The 18,407-nt window shown below is 41.3% G+C and overlaps 1 protein-coding gene across 4 annotated transcripts in view; it reads left to right on the forward strand.

Moving 5' to 3' along the window:
• LOC139442755 (uncharacterized) overlaps positions 1-5,721 on the forward strand; it is a 48,263-nt gene extending 42,542 nt beyond the window's left edge. For all 4 annotated transcript variants that reach the window (XM_071223646.1, XM_071223649.1, XM_071223647.1 and 1 more), the window contains exon 2: positions 2,884-5,721. In XM_071223646.1, the coding sequence (XP_071079747.1) occupies positions 2,945-3,568 (624 nt within the window). In that variant the 5' untranslated portion in view covers positions 2,884-2,944 and the 3' untranslated portion in view covers positions 3,569-5,721. The remainder of the gene's footprint in view (positions 1-2,883) is intronic.
• Positions 5,722-18,407: the final 12,686 nt, after the last annotated feature.

Raw genomic sequence — 18,407 nt, forward strand, 5'->3', positions numbered from 1 at the left:
GCTAAACTGTACATTCCCTAAGAACCTAATCGTTTCGACAGACCAGGCTTGAGAGGTTGTGTTTTGCTGTACTGACGATAACGGTAAACGGTAATGTCAAAGATCAAACTGTAATTTATTTTCCAAATGATTACATTTTGACAGTTGAAAGCTGGAGAGCCACGGCTTGAATTAGTGATTGTTTATGTTTCAAATGATATGGGAATGTTTGCGTACTCGAACTAATCCATGTTTAAACAATGACACAAATGTTGGATTGCATTTCAATATCCTGGAATACATTTGACGGGAGCCTCTTAGCCATGCTGATTTATTATGTTTGTATTCCAGGCAACACGACTCTTATGAACCATTAATGTTTTATGAAAAAAATGAAGTTTTATCAATGTTTTTCCCTTTAACAAAAGGGGCGTTTTGATTGAAATATTTATTAATATCCCCGTGAAGTCGTACATTACCCTCAGCCTCTTCAAGGAAGATATGTCACATTTTCCATATTGATGGATTTGTTGCGTTTTCGAATTTTTTACAAGAAAGTAACATGTTCAGCAAACACAATAAATATTGCGAAAACAAAAAAAACGCAAAAAAAACCAAACAAACGCAAAACGGTCCCGTAAAGCATTCCATATTATTGTGACGCGAATCTACGCGCTTCCATTGGTAATTAAAATGTAAAAAAAAAACCCATTACATTCCACTTCAGAAATAAATTCGTCAAGTGATGAAGAATACTAAAAAATAGTCAGATGTCAATCTCTTTGAAGAGGAAATAGCTGATTCTGAACCACGCCCGCAGACTTCGTTTACATCATGTTTGATCAGTGAACTCTTTAGACAGTTAACCAGTTATCAAGCTATTTTCAAAGTGCGTTTTTCCTGTTATTCCAAATGACGTCACTGATAAACTATTCAGGACTATAAATATCACCATTATTGTAAGCCAAAGCATGAAAGAATGTATGAATCCTGTTGTCTAGTTACGAACAAGATCGATTTGAACTAATATAAAACAAAGAAACAAAGTGTTTGACGCACATCGTCAAATATTTACCATCTGCCTGATTATTAGAAAAGCACTTTGATAAAGCCTCGTCCCTACATCAGTGGAACACACTTCTATTCCGCTGTCCGTCTCCGTGGTCTAGTGGTAGAGCGTCCTCCGGAGAGCGGAAGGTCCGGGGTTCGATCCCCCAAAAGACGTTAAAAGATGGTACTTGTTGTTACCTGTCTGGCGCTCGGCATTAAGGGGCTAAAACAAGGACTGGTCGGCTCGGAGTCAGTATACTGTGTCAGAGTTGGGTATTCATGTTAAACTGCGGCATGGTATCTCAGGGGGCTAGCACTATAAATCGGCATCATTCCGGACGAGTACAAGCAGACACACGCACACGCACGTCGCCATACAAGTGCAATAATTTTGGACGTGACGTTAACCCCATTTCACCTCACCTCTATTCCGCTATACATAGAAATGACTGAGTCAACTTTCCTTGCAAATAGGCATACATAAATTGAAACCTCACAAACTGATAAAACATACATTCGATATGAAAACCCCTACTGAATCATCTTCTTAATCGACGAACCGCCTCAGTGGTCTAGTGGTAGAGCGTCAGCCCGGAGAGCCACGTCATACCAAAAGACGTTAAAAGATGGTACTTGTTGTTACCCTGTCTGGCGCTCGGCGTTAAAGGGCTAAATCAAGGACTGGTCGGCTCGGACTCAGTATACTGTGTCTGAGTGGGGTATTCATGTCAAACTGCGGCATGGAATCTCAGTGTGATAGCACTATAAATCGGCATCAGTCCGGACTAGTACAAGCAGCCACACACACACACACGTACATGCACGTCGCTATATAAATGCAATAATCTTTGACGCGACGTTAAACCCAATTTCACCTCACCTCACCTCTTAATGGACGAATCTACTTATGTTACTGATGAGACTGATGAGACTGATGAGACCAAAAGGCCTGAAAAACATAGCCAGGGTTGTGTTACAATTTCATACCTTTTCATAGCATGATAGAGTAAATAGAATTCTTATAGTTTTTGTAGCCACACGTCGTTAATTTACAAAGAAAATTAACATTTGGGTAGTGGCAGAAACAGTTATTTAGATATTTGTTCTTAAATCATTGGAAACTGGATACATACATCTTCAGTATATTCATCTTCAATACAACTATTTTTACATTTTCTACAAAGTGAGACTCATCTACTCACTCAGTACATTTGAAGGATATCTCTCATTTAAGGCAGTCTGCTGTCATCACTTGAAGATGTGTGTACAGTAAACTACGTATATAACGAACACGCTTATAACGAACTGACCGATATAACGAATTTATGTTTTAGTCCCGGCCATTTGTTGTATATATATGTTGTATATACGCTTATAACGAACTACGGTTATTACGAACTAAAGTTAGTTGTCCTTTTGAGTTCGTTATAACCGTAGTTTATTGTATAAGAAAAACAACACATTCGTAGACTTGTTCATGTTTAGTTTCTTTCTTGAAGTCAGAAAAATCAGTCTTTTTCACTAATTTTATGAGTGAGTGAGTGATTTGGATTTAACGCCGTTACCAATGATTGTGGGTTCGAATCCCGGTTCGCCCCGATTATGTTTCTAGGTTTGTCAGCACCATACCTGTGCTCGTGGGTTTCCCCGAAGTGGTAAAACGTCTGAGTCCTGCATCACTTCGGGCTTTCCTCCCACTGTAAGCTTACACGCCCGCGATATAACTGGAATACTGTTAAAAGCGGCGTTAATCCCAACTCAATTACATCACGCTTTAATAATATACTATGAATGTGCAGATACAACCGATTCAAAATGAAACAAAAATAAAAACATATATTCTTTCTTTTTCAGATGACGTCTCAAAACGCTGCTGCTGCTGTATGAAGATGCCGTGTTGAGCGTTACGACAACGATGGACAGACACCAAGGTATGCGGCCGCACAGGGCGACGTCCCCAGTCTACATCCCGGAGCGGAAGGTGAAACGCCGTCGCAACGACCCAGGGACAGAGGAGATTATTAAATTTGTCCGTGAGTTCCAACTGGAAAAACAGCCAACCCTCCTCCGTCTTCAACGTCGCGCACCCCTCCCAGGTATCGGCGAGGTCGCACCGGCTGTCGGAGACTCTGGTTACGTTGAGAGGACAGAGGTGTCGGACAGTGATGATGACCCCATGCTGGACAGTGAAATAGCCGCGATTGAGGACAATGCTAAATCTCTACGTCGTACAGGGTCGTACTTGAAACTGAAAACTGATTCTCAGTTCAAGAGACGTTTGTCTGTTAATTCTAGATCATATCAACATCTTCCGTCCAAATCTGTCAGTCGAACGAAGTTCGCGACGGAGAGTATGCATAGTTCGTTTGGCGGACTTCGTCTAGCGCGGCAGAATACATTAGTGAAGCAGCTTCCACCAATCAGAAGACAGGAAATACCCGAGAGACCTTCCGCCCCATCGCCTAGTGTCACTCCGCCCCTTCCCGGAGAGGACCTAGATTCTGCAGGTGAACCGGTTGATTTCATAGATCCGGCGTAGTGATTTTCATATTTGTACTGCCAGTCATCACGATAACAAACAGTGAACGTTGGCCATTCGGATATGCAGCTGTTGTAAGACATCGATATGATTCACTGAGGATATGTAAACGCAACTACGTGTTACTTACATACGCTTAGTGCTGTTGCACAGCAGAAACCAACGTGTTTCTTTCTCATTCCGTTGCAGCATGTGGCCAATATGATTATATTGGTGACAATTTGATCATGTCGTAATTCCCAGGAGCATTCATTTGTTGCTCATGGGACCACAGCGTGTCAACGTGCAAATTGGACTGATAAGGATTCTGGGTCAAGGTACAAAAGGGACATAACTCGCGGATTACGTTTACTTTGTCGAAGAGCCATAAACATGCTACTACAAGTGCTTAAATGTAAGATATGAACGTGTGTACCTTACAGCACCCATCTTCGGTAGTCCAGGCTGTTGTGTACGTCGTATCCATGGCAACGGCGGCGTTGTAGCCGACTTGTGACAGACGTCAATTCATCGCTTCATGGCGTCTAGCATGAACCGTCGCGAGATGCATGACACGTTGAACTGTCGGTGAAGCCGAAATTACATGGACGTTGATCCGGGCTTACCCATACTGTACATGGAGCACTAACATTCCTTCGTATGAGTGAGTGAGTGAGTGACGGAGTGAGTTGGGTTTAACGCCGCTTTTAACAGTATTCCAGTTATATCACGGCGTGTCAGATTAATGTGGGAGGAAAGCCCGAAGTGATGCAGGTCTCAGACGTTTACCACTTTTATGAATCCAAAGAGCACGGGTATGGTGCAGACAAACCTAGAAACATAATCGGGGGGAAACGGGATTCGAACCCACGATCATAGGTTTCTGGCGTGCCCAAGGGAGGCAACTCTGCACAGCGAATCGCGGCGCCTAAGATGACTGGGCCACCCGTGTCCCCTCCTTCGTATGAACGATCCAGAGCAAGGAAATCTAATCCATACCTATCAGAGCTACAGCCATGTCCCCAATACAGGTGCACTTTAAATGGCTATAAAGTACTATCAAATTGTTCAATGTCAAATTGTTACACTACTGAAGTTTCTAGTACTCAGCTTCTTAAACATCCATTGTTTTGTAGCGAAAATATTTCAGCAACCTCAGATAACAATGTGATATTAAACTTCAACGCTTTGATGACACGGATATGCATCCTTACACTGCGGAAGTTTCTAGTGCGCAGACTCGCTTCATAAAACAGTCCAAAAGAATTTCAGCTTTTTAGACAGCTTAAGTTTTATAATGAAACTCTCTGTGTCATCTTTCAACAACCTCAGATTCATATGTGATATTAGTCTTTAATGCCTTGCGGCATGACCTTTTTTTGTACATGAGCTTTTATGCATTCGGTGTTATTGATTTCTGTTCAAACACGTGCGGGAATGCGTGCGACCACTGTCCATTCGGTACAGGAAGTAGATTGTGTAGGCATATGTGTGTAGACGAGTGAAGTGGAACCGTGTGCAAAACTGATTCTTTATTTGAAGATAGAAATACATGTCATGACTATAATCAAAAGGGAACTAAGGAACCATGTCATATTTGTCATATTGTAGCCGAAACTGAAATAATTGTTGTCGTAATACATGCTTGGCTTGTTCCGGAAACGACACAAGAAATTATTCTTGAGAACGAAATATTGTTCGAGCGCTGCTCAGTGTATACCCGCTTCAATGTGAAGTATTCATATCATGTTGATGAAGCAGATGACGACCACAACAATATATGATGGCCAGTCAGAACGACGAGTCATGAAACGTAAATGCGAACTTCGACAGTTTCCGTGCTTATGATGGTTGTGTCGGTTCTTCCGACAGTACACGACGAGTTCCGATTGATTGATGAAAACTTTATAAATGCCTTTGGCAGTGACCACTTTCCAATGTATATTTTGGATCGACTGTTTGTGTTGGACTGTGTGGGTTTGTGGACAATCCAGATGTGTTGAAAGGACAACGCAATTTCTAATATCTATCTACCTCAAGTTGTTTTAAACCGTATCAGTGCCATGCATATTTTCATAGATCGTTTGTACGCGTTTGCATGTTATAGAAAGACAACTATTGTATTTCATCGGATAATGTATAAAGATGATCTTTTGCATTCTTACATATTATTTAATAAATGTTCATACAGAATCGTTTTGTATTTTATGCATGACGTGTTATCGAATAACAACGGTCCCCGTTTCCCATTGACTGAAATGTTGAATGTCGCACAGTTGAATAATTAACTCAAGGTAGTAGAAAAATGTTTGACGTCACAAAGCGTTATGGAGTCGATCAATAGTGGTATGTCGTAAAATGGAATTGTTCAGGAATTGTTCATTTGTCAAAGAAAAGGAATATAGACTTAAAACTTTTTTTGGTATTCAATTAAAAAAAAATGATCATTGTCGATCTACAGATACAGGTTTATACAGTTATGGATGCATCAAAATGTCCTGGTGAATCTACAGTAAACTACGGTTATAACGAACACAAAGGGATCACTAATTTTAGTTCGTAATAACCGTAGTTCGTTATAAGCATATATACAACATATATACAACACATGGCCGGACTAAAAAATATGTTCGTTATATCGGTGAGTTCGTTGTAAGCGTGTTCGTTATAAACGTAATTTACTGTAATTCAATGTGTAGACACTTCTTTGAAGAAATAACTTGGTCTTATATAAGGTTTCTTAACACACTCGAGACATTCAATGTACTTTTTTTTTATTCTTAACAGACTTAAAATACATAACCAAGTTACAAATCGATCCACCCAAAGGTCTTGGCCCGTTTCTGGCCATGGAATTGTATGGTGCTGTGCTGCTGGCGGTGAGCGTTGACGATTCCTGAACGGTGGGGCGTTGCCGTCCTGAAAGAGAAAACGCCTACCCACACGCCTTGCTAACGGGACAACAATGGAATTAGTTTGTTGTCCAGATAGGTCTGTCCAGTGACCCTTCCTTTCACATATGGTGAGGTGGTGGTGAGGTGAAATGGGGTTTAACGTCGCGTCCAAGATTATTGCAACTTATATAGCGACGTGCATGTACGTGTGTGTGTGTTTGTGTGGCTGCTTGTACTAGTCCTGACTGATGCGGATTTATAGTGCTAGCTCACTGAGATACCATGCCGCAGTTTAACATGACTACCCCACTCAGACACAGTATACTGACTCCGAGCCGACAAGTCATTGTTTTAGCCACTTAATGCCGAGCGCCAGACAGGGTAACAAGAAATATAATCTTTTAACGTCTCTTGGCATGACGCGGCCGGGGATCGAACCTCTCCGCTCTCCGGGCGGACGCTCTACCACTAGACCACGGAGGCGGTCCCTTTCACATATGGAGTTTGAATCGGTCATGCATAGTGATGAACGTATTGGCCACTGCATGCTGAGCTCATACACAAACAATGAATGAATGAAATATGTAATGGGGGATATTGGAATATACAGATGCTTACAGAAATACAAAGAGATGACGAGTAATGTTGATGGATGGATGGATAGGACAAGGTGTGTATCGTGACAATCAACAGAACACGTTGGCGGTGTATTATAAGGGTACAAACAAACAAGAAAGACGAATCAGTTGAGATGAGATGTTCTAATGTGCTATGCCCTTAACGATTGGTCAATCATTCGACTATACCATTGCGTGGTCGGAATCCATCTCCCAAAGACAATTTGGGGGAGTCTAGTCCATTCCATTCGCAGCACCTGGCTCAGTACGGCTGACGTAGGGGGGCTCTGGTTCTGGCCATTTCATTCTGCAGGAGGTGATCAGTTACGATATGTGAACGATGGGCATTAATCCAAGAAAGCAGTGTTTCTGGATAAACGAGGTCCGGATAAACGACATTTCATAATGCATGTATGTTTGTGTTTGTTTGTTGTTTAACGCCACATGACGTCTGTAAATAATCGAGTCTTGACCAGACCATCCAATGATTGAAATTATAAGCCAATATCGTCGAGATACGATGACACGAGACTTTACGTAGGGGTAGCCAAGTGGTTAAAGCGTTCGCACATCACGCTGAAGACCCGGGTTCGATTCCCGACATGGGTACAATGTGTGAAGCCCATTTCTGGTGTCCCCCGCCGTGGTATTGCTGGAATATTGCTAAAAGCGGCGTAAAACCATACTCACTCACTGGCCACCCTTACGACCAGCATTGGTTTCATGGGGCCAATTCTAACCCGGAAATCGAACCCGGCACTATAAATGTAGTTTCATGTGAGAATAAAACAAATATTGCACGTAAAGGGTAATATGCCCCGAAACACATTTCCATGTTATCATATGTCCAACGGGTTATCACATGACGTTATCACATGATCACAACTTGTCAGTTCCCGACAGGAACCGTATCACAAAGTCACATGACTCCTGCCATACGCAGTAACTGATCTAGCGGGCGTCTATAAACTTGCTGATATCTGACAGAAGATCGCAATTAGCAGATATGTGGTAACAAAGAGGTCGCGATGCTCCCTAGGCAGTGTGCGCAGATACATATCACATGTCGGCGAAGTGTGTAATTGGGACAGTGGTGGGTCTTCGTCAACAGTTTCGACAGGAACGAGGGTGGGAGTCGGGTTGATACGACAACGTGGCGTTGATTTTACGGGAGTACACAAAGTACGTGATCTAGACAACCAGTTGTCTGACTTTCATTTTGTGGAAGTCTCGGTGGCTGAGTGGGTTAGATTGCTGACTTTGTGCGCTGGCGATTAGGTGCCTCACTCTGGCAGTGTGAGTTTGAATCCTGGATGGAACTCAAACCTTAAAAGTACTGGAATCTCTACTGTACTATATCCGTAACAACGTGTTCAGCAATACTCAACAACGTGGACAGCAATACTCAACAACGTGTACAGTAATACTCAACAACGTGTACAGTAATACTCAACAACGTGGACAGCAATACTCAACAACGTTGACAGTAATACTCAACAACGTGTACAGTAATAGTCAACAACGTGGACAGTAATAGTCAACAACGTTGACAGTAATACTCAACAACGTGTACAGTAATAGTCAACAACGTGGACAGTAATAGTCAACAACGTTGACAGTAATACTCTACAACGTGGACAGCAATAGTCAACAACGTGGACAGTAATAGTCAACAACGTGGACAGCAATACTCAACAACGTGGACAGCAATACTCAACAACGTCGACAGTAATAGTCAACAACGTGGACAGCAATACTCAACAACGTGGACAGCAATACTCAACAACGTCGACAGTAATACTCAACAACGTCGACAGCAATACTCAACAACGTGGACAGCAATACTCAACAACGTGGACAGTAATAGTCAACAACGTGGACAGTAATAGTCAACAACGTGGACAGTAATACTCTACAACGTGGACAGTAATAGTCAACAACGTGGACAGTAATACTCAACAACGTGGACAGCAATACTCACCAACGTGGACAGTAGCAATCAAGAACGTGGACAGTAAAAGTCAGCAACGTCGACAGTAACGGTCAACAACGTGGACAGTAAAAGTCAACAACGTCGACAGTAGCAATCAAGAACGTGGACAGTAAAAGTCAGCAACGTGGACAGTAACAATCAAGAACGTGGACAGTAAAAGTCAACAACGTCGACAGTAGCAATCAAGAACGTGGACAGTAAAAGTCAGCAACGTGGACAGTAACAATCAACAACGTGGACAGTAATACTCAACCACGTGGACAGCAATACTCAACAACGTGGACAGTAAAAGTCAACAACGTCGACAGTAGCAATCAAGAACGTGGACAGTAAAAGTCAGCAACGTGGACAGTAAGAATCAAGAACGTGGACAGTAAAAGTCAACAACGTCGACAGTAGCAATCAAGAACGTGGACAGTAAGAATCAAGAACGTGGACAGTAAAAGTCAACAACGTGGACAGTAACAATCAAGAACGTGGACAGTAAAAGTCAACAACGTGGACAGTAGCAATCAAGAACGTGGACAGTAAAAGTCAGCAACGTGGACAGTAACAATCAAGAACGTGGACAGTAAAAGTCAACAACGTCGACAGTAGCAATCAAAAACATGGACAGTAAAAGTCAGCAACGTGGCCAGTAAAAGTCAGTAACGTGGCCAGTAAAAGTCAGTAACGTGGCCAGTAAAAGTCAGTAACGTGGCCAGTAAAAGTCAGCAACGTGGCCAGTAAAAGTCAGTAACGTGGCCAGTAAAAGTCAGCAACGTGGCCAGTAAAAGTCAGCAACGTGGACAGTAAAAGTCAGTAACGTGGCCAGTAACAATCAAGAACGTGGACAGTAAAAGTCAACAACGTGGACAGTAACAATCAACAACGTGGACAGTAAAAGTCAACAACGTAGACAGTAACGGTCAACAACGTGGACAGTAAAAATCAACTACGTGGACAGTAAAAGTCAAGAACGTGGACAGTAGAAGTCAGCAACGTGGGCAGTAACAGTCAACCACGTATGCAGGAAAAGTCAACAACGTGGACAGTAATAGTCAACAACGTGGACAGTGATAGGACAATCAAGAACGAAGCGTGGTTTATTTTACGATAATACATTGTTTTATCATGACGTCATTTCTTGATGACGTCGTATATTGAATAGTGGTCAAAGCGTTCCCTCGTCACGCCGAAGACCCGGGTTCTATTTCCAACATGGGTACACTGTTTGAAGCCAATGTTTGGTGTCCACGGTGTATTGCTAAAAAGGAGAGGCATAAAACCATATTCACTCACTCACTCACAAGCATGTGTTTATAGATCAATATCAAAAAGTGATGATACCAGGTGTTAGCGAAAACGTGGGCGTATCCTACCCCGACGGTGGCACCCCTCAAAACACATGCAAAGGTAAGCCATTTGTTCACTTAAATCACAATCAAACAGTGATGACACCAAGTCTTCATCGAAAGTTCAGCCACGATACCCGGACAATCGCAACAACTGTTTCGCGGGAGAACCGATCACCAAATGAAAATGTCCAGACAAACGTCAGTGGCTCGAGACGTTACAAGCGACGGGATTGATCTAATCCATGTGTGTAAAACATGTAATCAGTTATCAACGGGTTCGGGACTGCTACGGGCGACGAACCGTGCCTAAAATGAGCGGCTTATTGATGATTAATAGACAGTAGGTTTATGATAAACATTGGTTTAGCACACTCTAAACACAACAGTCAGTCGTGATACCGCCCTCCGTTTGTGATTGTCCAACGCTTCGGTGACGGTAAATAACGATCGATATGTCGTTTTAAAGGTGCGGGATCCTATTTGATGTAATGTCAAAGGTATACATGAGTATTCACGGTCATGAAGCCATTATACCAACTTGATATATTCCTCCGTTTGTAATATTCTTCCTGGTGTTTAAAGCCTGAGTTTAATCCATATTCCACTTCTGTAAACAAAGGCCTTGGGCGTTTTCAGGTGCGGCATTAGCATCTTTGGTGTTTCGAGATACAACCCTTTTGAGATTCAATCGAGCATGCTCCTTCTACCAAGACTTCAAAGAGCGTCATTCGACACTTGCTCAGAAGTTGTTTGATTAAGGTTAAAGCATTCAAGGCCTCACTAAAGCTCTCCAAAGGTTTTATGGTAGACATGTAGAGGACATTTCCAAATATAACGCATCAGTGACAAAAAAATGATGTCCGATGCAATTCCCTGTTCCCTATTTTGACTTGCACTATTTGAACCCGTGTTTTTTCAGGTAAACAATTGACTTGCCTTTGCATGTGTTTGTAACGGTGTCACCGGTGTGGCAGGATACGCTCACCTTTTCGCGAACACCTGGTATCATCACTATTTGACAGTGATTCATAAACGTATGCTCATGATGTATCGGAATCGTACATTCGACTCTGCTTAAAGCAGATGTTTCTCATGAACATGGAAAGGGTTTTGACGTGTTTATTTGCAGAACAGACCATTATTGCATTTCAGGCCACGAATAACGGCATTTGAAGCTTAACATGATTGAATAGGTTAATAGAACACGCCGACACGTACATATAGGTAGAGTTCGGGATTTAATAGTGGATTTATCGATTTTAATAAGCTTTCTTAAAACGCGACCTATTGCACTGGCCTGCTTGTGTTTGATAAGCGTTATGAGTGTTTAAGAAAAATAAGTACTGCACTGAGATTGCTCACATTTTAATTTCCCCTAGCTACGCCCGTCAGCAAACATTAACTGTAGGCAGTGGGACTAAAATAGTGAGTGAGTGAGTATGGTTTTACGCCGCTTTTAGCAATATTCCAGCAATATTACGGCGGGGGACACCAGAAATGGGCTTCATTGTACCAATGTCGGGAATCAAACCCGGGTCTTCGAGCGAACGCATTATTCACTAGGCTACCCGACCGCCCCGAACTAAAAATAGATTCTACACGATATACAATTATGTTTCTGCATATGTACGTGATCGTGGTATAGTAGTGTGTACACAATGCAAGAGTTTCGTACTTTGGCCAGTTACTAAACGGACCCAAAATGTATATATTCCTGTATAAATAGTGACATTTCGGGGTTTTCTTAATAGTTCCCCATATTACATACATTTTGCTGAGCTGACCTTCATGCATAGAAGTTTTCTTAAACATTTGAGATGTACACTTTCAATTATTTCAATATCATCACAGTCCCACGCAATACAGCCATAAGGAAGTATGAGTGAGTGAGTATTGTTTTACGTCGCTTTTAGCAATATTCCGGCAATATCACGGCGGGGGACACCGGAAATGGGCTTCACACATTGTACCCATGTCGGAAATCAAACCCGGGTCTTCGGCGTGACGAGCGAACACTTTAACCATTAGGCTACCCGACAGCCACATAAATAAGTATGGGTACAGCCATAGCATCAATAATTTTAGTTGACAGGGTATTGATAATTAAACAGTCTGCATCTTTTGCCGTACAAAGTACATTGTCTTATCATTATGACCTACAGTGTGTTTCAAAGCATATCTAAATTTGTTTTATCTATGGAATATCATATCAAGATAAACATCAAGTCTAATTCAAACTGATTAATTTTAAGCTTATTTACTTCGCAAAACAACCAATACGTTTGTCTTTAACTTATTACCCTTCAATTTCTATATCCCATAAAAGAAGGCAAAATGATCAAGAGTGACTTCTTTTTCCTTTTTAAGTTTACTAAACAGTACTGTGCCATGAGCATATAACAGGACAGCCATTGAATAGCTAAATCTATATACTTATACTCATCATGTAACATTGATTCCTTCCCAATTGTGACTTTGAAGATACAGTGCGAGGTCATTAACAAAATAAACTAAATAGTATTTTCTCCTTGTCTGACTGCTATTTCAAATGGAAAATACTCTAATAGTGAAGCATTAACTCTCACAGATGAATTTATGCCTTGGTAAAGATTGAATATAATGTTGAAGAATTTTCCTTTTACTCCATCAATGCACAAAATACTGTTATTTTTCTACATTTCGGGATTTAAATTAGGTTATGTTTTGTAAAGATACGGTCCGTTGTGGAATCTTCACATCGAAACCCAGCTTGTGCTTCAGTTAAAATAGGGTGTGCATTACAGAATTCTACGGAAGCCTTTTAGGGCCATTTGGTTTTTCAAATATATTTACGATACTAAGTTGAAATTTCAAGATAATAAGTTAACATCCTAAGATGTAAAAATACGTTTGAAGTGAATAATCTTGAAATTTCAAGATCGTACGAAGGCCTTTTAGGGCCATTTGTTTTAAAAATAAATAAATTCGATACTATCTTGAAATTTCAAGATACTAAGTTGAAATTTCAGGAAACTAAGTTGAAATTTCAACATAGTATCTTGAAATTTCAACTTCTATATCTTGAAATTTCAACTTAGTATCTGGAAATTTCAACTTTGTATCTGGAAATATCAACTTAGTATCTGGAAATTTCAACTTTGTATCTGGAAATTTCAACTTCTATATCTTGAAATTTCAAGATAGTATCGAAAAATAATTAGAAAACAAATGGCCCTGAAAGGCCTCGGTAGAATTTTGATAGACGAGTAATTAATACAGTGAGGGTGACGTGATGGTGAGGTTATATTAGGACACAAGTATGTGAAAAATAAAGGTAGCCTGTTGACAACAAATACATGAGCAAACACAAACAATGCACAGCTATATGACTTCCGTATTGAAATAAAACGTGCATGTGTCATATCTTTATGTGTGATATGATAAGGCATGGTATGTTGAATATGTGTCGCCAATTCTTCAATGTATGTCAGAAGCATGTCGATATCACAGCTTGTAGGCGGCATGTTGGGGCGGTCGGGTAGTCTAGTGGTTAAAGCGTTAGCTCGTCACGCCGAAGACCCGAGTTCGATTCCCGACATGGGTACAATGTGTGAAGCCCATTTCTGGTGTCCCCCGCCGTGATATTGCTGGAATATTGCTAAAAGCGGCGTAAAACCATACTCACTCACTGTAAGCGGCATTTATCTGCACAGATTCCTGCAGGTGAGAGTCGCACCCAGGGTGGAACTATTTCAATAGTGTTGTGAACAAATGCCTCTCCCCTCGAGAGCTCATTGCTGTGATATTTGCTTTGCTTGGAAATACATTGGTCACAAGGGAACGTCTCGTGGCACGTTTTTATTTCTCTATTATAATAGGACTCGTGTTCTTACAAATTGGCAAAACAAGGAGTTTTGGATTACATTGGATTATATATTAATCTGTCCACGTATGGATTATCACAGATTGTGGCAGTTTAAACAATTTCGCACCCAATATTATCAATGAATTGATACAGTACGAAGTAAATGTGTGTAGATAACATTTAGAAAATTTGCACAGTAATAGTTAATAACGTGGACAGTGTGTTTCTACTATGTTGACAGAACGTTTCTACCATGTTGACAGTGTATTTCTACTATGTTGACAGAATCTTTCTACCATGTTGACAGTGTGTTTCTACTATGTTGACAGATTCTTTCTACCATGTAGACAGTATGTTTCTACTATGTTGACTGAATGTTTCTACTATGTTGACTTAATGTTTCTAGTGTGTTAACAAAATGTTTAGACGTGTTGACAGAATCTTTCTACCATGTTGACAGGATATTTCTACTTTGTTGACAGTATGTTCTACAATGTTGACAGAATGTTTCTTTTATGTTGACAGAATGTTTCTACTATGTTGACAGAATCTGTCTACCATGTTGACAGTGTGTTTCTACTATGTTGACAGTATGTTCTGCTATGTTGACAGGATGTTTCTACTATGTTGACAGGATGTTCTACAATTTTGACAGAATGTTTCTTATATGTTGACAGTATGTTCTACAGTGTTGACAGAATGTTTCTACTATGTTGACAGTATGTTCTATAATGTTGACAGAATGTTTCTTATATGTTGACAGAATGTTTCTAGTGTGTTGACAGAATGTTTCTACTATGTTGACTGAATGTTTCTACTATGTTAACAGAATGTGTCTACTATATGGACAGTATATTTCTATTATTTCTACTACTCAACACACAGGCGGATGCACACTGAATTACCGTCAAACCTCACAGCAGCGTTCTATGACATCATCCGGATTGGGAAGTTGCCGTAGTTACGAATCCTACGCATGTCGCTTCAGTTACTATGTTCCTAACAGTACTTGGCCAAAAGGCGGGTTGCCCGAATCCACGGGGTCCAGACTACCGAGGTTTAACTGCATGAAAATGGCTGAATACTATACCCAAACAACAACATATTATCAAGTTGATTTATAAAAGGTTGATCTGAGGTGACAATAATTAACCGACGAATGTTCTGATTTAGCTAACATGGTCGTCAGCCGTGGTCGTGTTTTATCAGGAATAATGGCTGATTAAGGTCTATAACCACGTTTAGCTCCCGCCATCAAGCGGCCTTAATGACCTTGCAAGATGACCGGGATTTGCTTCTAAGCCTATTCCCTTTCAAGGCAGATATTAAGATTATCGGACAAATCTGCAAGAACCCAACGCCTTGGGGTTCCTACAATGGATTACTTTGAAGTGCGCTTTTAGGATCATTGTCGAGTCTGGCACGTATTTCATTAAATGTGTTCCCATAGAATGAACCTTGAGTTAATGTGATCGATCCAGGTTAATGTTGGACGTGGTTTTCTTTTATCAGATATGTCGCTCGGGCAGATGATTGTTTTTTTTTACCCCTTGATTTATTAACAATATCTTTCAAAACAACATTAGAACGAATCACTACAGAAGATAGGTGCGGATATTGCATGGGTATACAATGGGTATTCCATGCTCCGATTGTTCTGAGAACACAACATGAATTAACAACTGCGTTAATTTATGACCGTACACCTTTAATAATGTACACATTTTACAGAAGTGTACCGGTACCCATTACGAATAACAATCATTCACCGCCCGGTAACACATGAGCGTATACATTACTTATGGCCAAAGACCCCCCTCGTAAAACTATCTATTACCAAAGCATTGTCTTCTCTTATCTACGCTGTCATAGGATTTAAGCCTGACTGACTCCCCAAGGTCGTGTTACAGTGTTATGGTATTCACGCATACCAAACTCCTTTACATATAGCCTATTAATCAAAGTAGTATTTTTCTTTCATTTTTCATCAAAACATCCGGGTTCTATAACAATGGCGGTATTGATATACAATTAAACCCGTTAATACAGATGTGTCGTTCGTCCGGATTAACGAATCATGGTCCAGGTGTTAGGCTCAGCTCTGTTAGGCCGAAAGCGGATATAGCGATATATGGGTGGCCCAGTCGTCTAAGGCGCCGCGATTCGCTGTGCAGAGTTGCGTCCCTTGGGCACGCCAGAAACCTATGATTGTGGGTTCGAATCCCGGTTCGCCTCAATTATGTTTCTAGGTTTGTCAGCACCATACCTGTGCTCGTGGGTTTCACCGAAGTGGTAAACGTCTGAGACCTGCATCACTTCGGGCTTTCCTCCCACATTAAGCTGACACGCCGTAATATGACTGGAATACTGTTAAAAGCGGCGTTAAACCCAACTCACTCACTCACTCACACAGTCGTAGTCCGAGTGTACAGACTTATACCATGCATGGAGAATAAAACACTTGACCTAAACGTTCCCATGGAGACTGTTACGCTTCTAGTTTGTTTTTTCTTGTTGCTAAAACGCACCTACTCCTGAATATATTTCCTGATCAATCCACGAGTTGATATATTTAAAAGAAAGTGACTCTTTTTTTAAACAGAAAATATTTTCAGTTAGTGCTTCAATACCTACAATTTCAAGGAGAGTGAAACACATATTTTTTACCACCACGACCCCAAGAATATTCAGGAAGTGAACGATGTTTTTGGTAAACCCGAGGACAAATTATTTTAGGAAATATATTATTAAATGGATGACCTCTTATTTGATTATACTTAATTAACTCACATAATCATTTCCACCTGGTGATATATATATTTGATTATAGAAAACGGGTTGAACTGATTCGATTTTCACTTTAAGGTGTATTATATTCAGTATTACCGTACTTCAGGTTTGTGTGTTCAGGTCTGTGTTTAGGTCTGTGTGTTTAGGTATGTGTGTTTAGGTCTGTGTTCAGGTCTTTGTGTTCAGGTCTGTGTTCAGGTCTGTGTTCAGGTCTGTGTTCAGGTCTGTGTGTTTAGGTGTGTGTGTTCAGGTCTGTGTGTTTAGGTCTGTGTTCAGGGCTGTGTGTTCAGGTCTGTGTGTTTAGGTCTGTGTTTAGATCTGTGTGTTCAGGTCTGTGTTATCAGGTCTGTGTGTTCAGGTCTGTGTGTTCAGGTCTGTGTTCAGGTCTGTGTGTTCAGGTCTGTGTGTTTAGGTCTGTGTGTTTAGGTCTGTTTTCAGGGCTGTGTGTTCAGGTCTGTGTGTTCAGGTCTGTGTTCAGGTCTGTGTGTTCAGGTCTGTGTGTTCAGGTCTGTGTGTTTAGGTCTGTGTGTTCAGGTCTGTGTGTTCAGGTCTGTGTGTTCAGGTCTGTGTGTTCAGGTCTGTGTTTAGGTCTGTGTGTTCAGGTCTGTGTGTTCAGGTCTGTGTTTTCAGGTCTGTGTTATCAGGTCTATGTTCAGGTCTGTGTGTCCAGGTCTGTGTGTTTAGGTCTGTGTGTTCAGGTCTGTGTTCAGGTCTGTGTGTTTAGGTCTGTGTTCAGGGCTGTGTGTTCAGGTTTGTGTTCAGGGCTGTGTGTTCAGATCTGTGTGTTTAGGTCTGTATTCAGGTCTGTGTGTTCAGGGCTGTGTGTTCAGGGATGTGTGTTCAGGTCTGTGTTCAGGGCTGTGTGTTTAGGTCTGTATTTAGGTCTGTGTTCAGGGCTGTGTGTTCAGGTCTGTGTGTCCAGGGATGTGTGTTTAGGTCTGTGTTCAGGTCTGTGTTCAGGTCTGTGTGTTTAGGTCTGTGTTCAGGGCTGTGTGTTTAGGTCTGTATTTAGGTCTGTGTTCAGGTCTGTGTGTTCAGGTCTGTGTTATCAGGTCTATGTTCAGGTCTGTGTTCAGGTCTGTGTGTTTAGGTCTGTGTTCAGATCTGTGTGTTTAGGTCTGTGTTCAGGGCTGTGTGTTCAGGGCTGTGTGTTCAGGGCTGTGTGTTCAGGGCTGTGTGTTTAGGTATGTGTGTTTAGGTCTGTGTTCAGGTCTGTGTTCAGGTCTGTGTGTTCAGGTCTGTGTTCAGGGCTGTGTGTTCAGGTCTGTGTGTTCAGGGTTGTGTGTTTATGGATGTGTGTTCAGGTCTGTGTTCAGGGCTGTGTGTTCAGGTCTGTGTGTTTAGGTCTGTGTTCAGGTCTGTGTGTTCAGGTCTGTGTTCAGGGC

The sequence above is a fragment of the Haliotis cracherodii genome, unplaced genomic scaffold (assembly GCF_022045235.1).
Source record: "Haliotis cracherodii isolate W230 unplaced genomic scaffold, xgHalCrac1.p SCAF_5, whole genome shotgun sequence".
Lineage (NCBI taxonomy): Eukaryota > Metazoa > Mollusca > Gastropoda > Lepetellida > Haliotidae > Haliotis > Haliotis cracherodii.